Genomic DNA, 7,636 nt, shown 5'->3' on the forward strand with positions numbered 1-7,636 from the left:
CAGAGAGAAGGGAACGAAGGGGGCGAACGAGAAGCGAGCCAGCCGCCCTCCCCCACCACATAGCCGCACGGAGCCAACCACCGTCCACCACGCACGCGGCCTGGACAGGAAATGACGAAAAAGCCCTCGGCGGGGGGCAAGATTTACGTGCGGTGGCACGAGATATTTACCGCAGGCGCGCGCACGACTGAACGCACCGGCTGCACCCGCACACCCGCTCGCTGACGGGCGCGGCCCACCCGCCGGGACCCCCCAGGTCAGCGACAACCGGTCAAACGGAAGGAGTAATCGACGGGGCAAGCCAAACGGGATCAACCATGCTACAGGGGAGGGGGATTCGATCCGACAGCCGACGTCCTTCCACCGCTCGATCGGACGCCCAGAAACCCATCAAGCAAATTGATCCGATGGTCAAAATGCGCTAACCGCTGAGAGCGCCGGTGGCTCCCTTCGTCTCATATTTCTGGATAAAGCAGGGCAATAATCCAGTTATCTTTGATCAAGACCAAGAAATGAATTAGTTGTCCCAGCTAGCCACTATAATTCTGCAACCAACAGACCATTGTTTCCGGAATGTAGCAGCAATCATGTAAACAAAGTGGGACTAAATATGGTATTGCAGAACAACGAACTATCCGTAGGTACACAACAACCTAAAAATGGCATCCAGCAGGGCAACCTAAAAATGTAACTAAGCTCATGAGCAACCCGTAGCAACAATAACAGCAGTTCCAACAACAATATCCTAGGATAACATCATACAAAAGAAAAAAGATCGAGCGTGCGTGCGTATAGGAAGGCATGAAGGAAGCGACAAGAATAGAGTAGCACCTGAGCTGGTACCAGCCACCAACAGCCAAGATCATGAGACAACCACAAGCAACAACAACAGCAGTCCCGGATGTGTAAACAGATTGCAGAACAATACCAAAAGTGCATCTGAAAAATGGATTAGAGATTTTAACAATACGGACATGCAGTTCCCAATAAATTAAGCTCCTGTAGCAGGTGATGGTGCCGGTCAACATTGTTCACAAATACAGATATGAAAAACGAAGAAATAAATTAAGGCATAACACTAAACTATGACATTCCCATTCAGCATTCTATTATACTGTTAAGAATGCCATTGGTCTGCTTGGCCTAGCATGGCGAAAACATCTGAACTGCTATAGATTCAGAGATATGTGCAAAAAATAAATATCAAAGGAAGCCTCATGAACTGTTTGTAAGCCTGCAATTGTAGGCTTTACTCTTATAATTATTAAATTGCCTAGAATACAAAATAAAATGTTGAATCATCTGATGTACAAAGCTAAAGACAAGTATCAAAGGAGGTATAATCAGTATGCAGTATTATCACGGTGCTAGATACTACTATTCCAAAACACCAAAACATACAAAATACACCTAGAGGAATTCTACCTGAATTAGTATCACCCAGGTGGAACACACCTAGAAGCTGAATCTTTTGAGTTTTTATTTACCTTGAGCTATCTCCTCTTGTTGTAGTTGGGGCATGAAGAGTTTATCCTTCAAAAAAAATGAACATGTCTCCTGCAATGAGATAGCCTTTTTCATTAACCTATGATTTCCATAAAGAGCATATAGTTAAGAATGCAGGGTGGCACAACAGAAGGAAATGAAGAACCTGTAATATAATGATGATGGCAGCCACAACCAACAATGTGAGTAAGATGGATAGCAAACTTAATAAACGGGGCAGCGGCCTATGCAGCCAATGCAAAACCTGTGTCGAAGTTGGGTTCATATATATCCTCCTAATCCTAAGCACATAAAGATGTTATTTGAACAATGGCTGACAGATTGCTCAAAGTTCAAGTGCATTGTTCAGCATCAGCTCTCAATAATTTGTGCTTAATCCTGTACCAATTATATACCTTGTGGATTTACATACTTGAGGATACACCAAATCCATAAATGAAACAAGAGTGCATAAAAAAGAGCATATATAAGTGAAGAAGAATGTAACCTTGTAACTATATTTGAGGTAAATTTGAGCAGTTCCACTAATCTTCATAGGCAAAGTATACATCCAATGCCTAATTAGCACTCCCACTTCCCATACATAATCAGGAGCAAGGCCAAGGATTGATGCCCAAATCCCTCTATCAAAAAAGGATGCTCTGCGCTAGCTCCATGAATAAATGAGTACTCGTCCATGCCATTTTAACCTGTCACACACCAACAATATGGAAGATAAAACATTTAGCTTTCGGAAAATGGATTGTTACATGGGTGAAATTAATTACTAACAACTACAACCATGTTATATTTATTATCATGTTCAAGGTAAGTAACTTAGCGAGCCAGTGCCAAACCTTTCCCTTCCCTTGTCACCCCTGATAAGGACAAATCAGGCAGCAGGCAAAAAAAAGGTAACAAAAACATAGGAATCTAGGCAGACCACGACAACCTCCTACACAACAACAACAATATCCGAGCACCTAATGCATCCCAGCACCAGACAAATTAAGAAAGGCAACAAAAATCTACCCCGGATACAGGCACGAGGCCTAGTCTCCTGCAAAGCAACAACAAATACCAGGGATCCAAACAGAACCGAGCACCTAATCTATCCAAAGGAATCCGATCAGAACCAGGATCGAGCAACCAATGCATCCAAGAAAAAGATTCGGGCAGTCAACACATCCAAAAAGCTACAGGAGCTGCACATAACAACTAATAGCTCTGCTAGACAGGAAGGAAAAGGAAGAGCTCGCCAACCACGAACCTTGCAACATCTCGACACGGCAACGAACAGCAGGCTGGCCGAAGCTTCGACAAACGGAACAAACAACAACTAGAGAGGACCTGCAATGATAAATCCGACACAAAATCAATGTAAACATGAAAACCTAGAACCGAAAGAGAAGATAGACCAGCATCTCTAGGCAAGAGAATGGATCACCTGGGCGTCGTCGGAGTGGATGTGCTTGGAGAACCGACGCCGGCGGAGGTCGTGTCGCGCCAGGGAGCACCGACGCCGGCGGCGGCCTTGTCGCGCTGCGCCTCCTCGGCGCTGAAGGGTGCTCCAGCACCATGCACGAAGCAGGGGCTCGACGCATGGGATTGGGGGCCGGTGTCGCCCTGGGCCTTCTCTCCGCCGAAGGGCACTCCGCCAGCGTCGATGGATCAGGGGTTGGAGGCGCGGGATCGGAAGCCGGCGTGGCGCAGAGGAGAGGAAGAGGAGAACGCACGCGGGGGAAGTCGAGGAGGACGAGCGGCGGCGGCGTGAGGAGGCCGAGGGCAGCGAGCGCTGCGGCGCCATGGATTGGGTTCCGGGGGAAGATTCGGATTGAGGGGGATGGGGGAGGAGAGACAGAGAGAAGGGAACGAAGGGGGCGAACGAGAAGCGACAACCGGTCAAACAGAAGGAGTAATCGACGGCGCGAACCAGACGAGATCAACCATGCTACAGGGGAGGGGGATTCGATCCGACGGACGAGATCTGCCGGCGGCTCGATCCGACGGCCGGAACTCCATCAAGCGAACCGATCGGACGGCCAGGAGGCCCAAATCGCTGAGGAGCCAGGGAGTTCGAGCGGATTCGTTTTTCTGGATATTTTCCCACAGGGGTCTGATTACCTTGAGGCCTACACGGCGTCCGTCTTGGGTGCCAAACCTGAGGTGTTCTCACAAAAGGATATGTTCTCCCTGCACCAAAAATTACAGCCGACAGTCAAAAGGAAAAACGAGTTACAGTCGATCCTACTCTGCCAAAGCTTCTACCCTGTACCCTGAAGCAAAAGTAACAGGACCAGTATCTGAAGCCACGTTTTAATGCCTGATCTGATCTGAAGCGCCTCCCAGAAGGAAATGTAGATGGAAGGAGGTGGTAGTGGTGCTGTCACTTTTACTCTCAGATCCGGCCGGAACCTGCAACGCAACAAAGATCAGTAACAACAACATGGCACCGGAGCAGAGCCCAGAGGTCAGAGGAGGACCGAGGCTCCTAAATGCGCAGCATGCGTGCCGCGTGCCTAGTACTATCAGCTACTCCAGTACAGTACATAGGTAGCCTGGGCCATCATCACATTTGAAATCTCAAAACAGGCCAGACTTTATTTCGTGCCGCGCATTTACAACCTGATAACAGGGTATCCAAAATGTAGCAGCACACCACACCACACATTTACAGTAGAGAGGGGAAAAGATGACGATACAATCAGTGATCAGTGTCACCGGACCAGACTGAACTGAAGTGGTTGCTGCCAAATTGATGCAACCATTGATTAACTACTAGTAGTAACTGGCTAACTGCATAGAGCAGAAACTTAGCTTGCGACGAACTGTCAGGTTCCTGAGCAAGGAACATACCAACCGATCCATGGAACTGGAGCTGAGAATGAAAATGGCAGCTTAGCTAACAAGAAAGAAGTTAACGCAACGGCAACGATCACTCATTACTGGGGGGCGCCGAGCTGCTGTAGCACAGTGGCCATGGCGGGGCGCTGGCCAGGCGCCTCGCTGGTGCACAGCAGCGCGATCCCGGCCAGCTTCGCAGCCTCGGGCCTCGAGAACCTGGCCCCGAGGCGGGGGTCCACGAGGTCGTCGAGCTTGGCGGCACCGCCGGGCTCCGCGTCGCCCACGGGGCAGCGGAGGAGGTGCTGCGAGACCGCCTTCTTGCCTGTGAGCACCTGGAACACGACCACCCCGAAAGCGTACACGTCGCTCTTGTCCGTGAACCGGCCGGTGGTCGTGTACTCCGGCGCCAGGTAACCCATGGCAGCGCTGCCCTTGAGCGTGGAGAAGACCACGTCGTCGGCCAGCAGCTTGTGCACGCCGGAGCCAGAGAGGCGGGGCACCAACAGGTGGTCCAGGAGCACCTTGTCTGCCGAGATGTTCTGGTGGACAAGAGGGGGCTTGCTCGGTTTGCTGCTGTGCAGGTACTCGATTCCTGAAATAATTCAGAATTTCAGTACGTGCAGAGAGTAGAACTAATCACTAGGTTATATAAACATTGAAATGGCCCAGCAATTTTAGTTTGTTCACTTTCACGAAATGCAGCTTAAGTATTACTGGCAACAACAACAAAAATGTTGGCCCCGGAAACTTAGGCTGTCTATTTCATGTTTCAACAGATAGAAATGGTGGTATATTATACCTTTGGCAATGCCGCTGATGATGGAGACCCGAGTTGGCCAGTCGAGGATCCTCGTCTCGGCGTCTCCGTCCTTGATATCCAAATACCGGGAAAGGCTACCGTTCGCCATGAACTCATAGACGAGGAAGCACTCCCCTCTAGCACGGGAGCGGCAGAAACCCCTTAAGCCAACAAGGTTCTCATGCCGCAGCGATGTAAGCATGCGGAGCCCTTTCAAGAAGTCGGCCTCCTCCGACTTACAGCTGCTCTTGTTGATGCTCTTGACGGCGACGACCGAGCCATCCCGCATTATCCCTCTATGTGTCGCCGCAAAGGTGCTCTTGCCAAGCACATTGATGTCCGAGAAGTACTGCGTCGCGCACTCCACCTCTTCTAGATTGAACCTCACACTCGGGGACCCCTCCGGCGATAGCCTTACTCCGTGCTGTGATCCCTCCGACGAAGTGTCCCAGCCACTGGAATACTCAACATTGATAAGTGAGGAGGCACTCTTCTGATATGTTTCCTTTGATTGCTCCAAACTAGGCCTGCCTTTCAAGCTCTCCACAGAGCAACCAACCTTCTGCTTCTGCCGGCGGTGCCACGAGAAGACAGATAGACCACAAGCCGCCACACCAGCTATAATAATGATTGTTCCGGCAAGAACAGCTCCCGAAGAGAGTGTCGATGACCTCGAGCATGCGCCGTTGTCGCAATTTCTGTTTTGACTGGTATTTTGTGGAGTTTGCTGTGGTTTGATGGAGGTTGATTCGGGTTTATGCGGCATTTGATCATCGACGTTCTCATCGTTAGGACAGGCTTTCAGAGTATCAAAATGAGACCCGCAGAGCTCTAAATTGTTGTCAAACTTAAACCCGTGACCCAATTTCTTCAGACCTACAGAATATCAGTGGACAATTCAGATGGTGCAGAGGCAGTGAAATTGTAACCATGGACACCATTGTTGAACACTACCTACCAGAAGGAACACTTCCTGAAAGTGTATTGTTTCGGAGGTCCAATGTTGCAATCTGTGGGATACCGGCAAGCTTGGAAGGGATGGAGCCAAACAGGTGATTGGAGCTCAAGTCCAGACGTGTCAGCTCCGGCAAGTCCCCTAGAGACGCCGGTATCGCCCCGGTGAGTTGGTTGGACTGAACGGCAAGAACAGTGAGCTTCTTGAGCTCACCCAGCTGAGTTGGGATGCTCCCTGAGAGCTGGTTGTAGCCCAGCTGCAGCACTGCAGGAATGAAGAACACAAACTTCTCAGCCATTTACCATTAGAGAAGAACAATCGATTAGCCATTTTAGCCATTATACTGTTGCAAATTGATTAGTATTCCAACTTTTTGGTACGGCTAATTAATCAAATCCTGGAAGTGGACAGATGATTAATTATAATGGCCACTGTGAGCTGTAGGAACAGTCCATGTACAGGGAATAAATGTGGATCGCATTTCAGAGGTTGAATGCACACATCAAGTAGCCGTGCAAGCGAGTCCGCATAGGACAAGATGTAATCAGAAGAATTCAAAGTTTTGGTCCATGCAGGTATTTAGCAGCAGACAGGAAAATGGGAGGGCGAGCCACCAGTACAAAACAAAACAAAATGTACTGTACTTGACAAATTCAAATTCTGAGTACCAGATGTGTACCGAATGTCATCAAATTCAGGATAAGAAATACACGTACTACGTACCCAGAAGTACTAAAACTGATTTGCCAGATTACAAATATAACAATGTGGGATTATTTTTTCGGTGCCACTTTCAAAACTGAAGAACTCGCTGAGTAGTAAGTACAGTACCTTGGAGGCGATGGAGGCGGCCGAGCTCGATGGGGATGCCCCCGGACAGGTTGTTGACGCCGAGGTAGAGCTCCGCGAGGTCGGGGAGGTCGCCCAGCTCGCGAGGGATCGCCCCGCCCAGCTCGTTGTAGTGTAGGTACAGCCCGGTGAGTCCCGGGAGCATCGCCACCGCGGGCGAGACGCTCCCGGAGAGCCGCCTCCCCTGCAGGGAGACGACGGAAACCCTCCCCCGAGAGTCGCAGGAGACGCCCTCGAAGTAGTCCCCGCGGCCGCACGGGTCCCCGCCGCGGGACCACGACGCCAGCGCCGGCGCGCGCCCCGACGGGTCCAGCGCCGCCTTGATCTCCATCAGCGCGTCCGTCTCGGCATTGCCGGAGTTGGACGAGGAGGAGGTCGAGGCGACGGACGCGAGGAGGAGCAGGATGAGGCGGACGAGCAGGGCGTTCTTGGAGGCCATGGGAAAGGGAGGCGGGGATGCAGAGGCAGAGAACAGCAGAGTAGCAGCTTCGGGTGTGCGGAGGGGTTGGAATTTGGGGGCTTATAGTGGGGTTTGCGGTAAAAAGGACGATGTGGGGGTGGTGGGGTCAGTCAGTCAAAAGGCGTTTGGATGGACTGTAAAAAGGTGGAAAGCGGAGGGGGGTTTACGGGGATTTGCGATTCGCGTTCGATTACACGTCCACGTGTGGGATGGATCAGATACCGTATCTGTGTCAAGTGAGTCA

General features: G+C 50.5%; 1 protein-coding gene and 1 long non-coding RNA gene across 9 annotated transcripts in view; both read right to left on the reverse strand.

Annotated features, from left to right (window-relative positions):
* LOC119329345 overlaps positions 1-3,353 on the reverse strand; it is a 7,393-nt gene extending 4,040 nt beyond the window's left edge. For 3 of the 8 annotated variants that reach the window (XR_005159451.1, XR_005159446.1, XR_005159447.1), the window contains exons 1-4: positions 2,933-3,353; positions 2,756-2,835; positions 1,488-2,195; positions 832-939 (exon numbers count right to left, since the gene is read on the reverse strand). This is a non-coding gene — a long non-coding RNA (uncharacterized LOC119329345). The remainder of the gene's footprint in view (positions 1-831; positions 940-1,487; positions 2,196-2,755; positions 2,836-2,932) is intronic. The other 5 variants (XR_005159452.1, XR_005159453.1, XR_005159449.1 and 2 more) reach the window with 5 other exon arrangements.
* A 712-nt stretch (positions 3,354-4,065) lies between these two features.
* LOC119332295 (leucine-rich repeat receptor protein kinase EMS1-like) lies at positions 4,066-7,412 on the reverse strand. Its single transcript, XM_037605477.1, has 4 exons — positions 6,915-7,412; positions 6,087-6,347; positions 5,129-6,004; positions 4,066-4,921 (listed from the first exon to the last, which is right to left on the reverse strand). The coding sequence occupies exons 1-4, from the start codon at positions 7,369-7,371 to the stop codon at positions 4,428-4,430; spliced, it is 2,088 nt and encodes a 695-aa protein (XP_037461374.1). The 5' UTR covers positions 7,372-7,412; the 3' UTR covers positions 4,066-4,427.
* Positions 7,413-7,636: the final 224 nt, after the last annotated feature.

This window comes from Triticum dicoccoides, chromosome 7A (genome assembly GCF_002162155.2).
Source record: "Triticum dicoccoides isolate Atlit2015 ecotype Zavitan chromosome 7A, WEW_v2.0, whole genome shotgun sequence".
Taxonomy (NCBI): domain Eukaryota; kingdom Viridiplantae; phylum Streptophyta; class Magnoliopsida; order Poales; family Poaceae; genus Triticum; species Triticum dicoccoides.

Bases quoted from the DNA above. Each gene is read 5' to 3' on its own strand.
- LOC119332295 (XM_037605477.1), bottom strand. From the start codon at position 7,371: ATGGCCTCCAAGAACGCCCTGCTCGTCCGCCTCATCCTGCTCCTCCTC. The intron at 6,005-6,086 runs GTAGGTAGTGTT...GATATTCTGTAG, and splicing joins TTCAGGAAGTGTTCCTTCTG to GTCTGAAGAAATTGGGTCAC. The intron at 4,922-5,128 runs GTATAATATACC...GAATTATTTCAG, and splicing joins CATCAGCGGCATTGCCAAAG to GAATCGAGTACCTGCACAGC.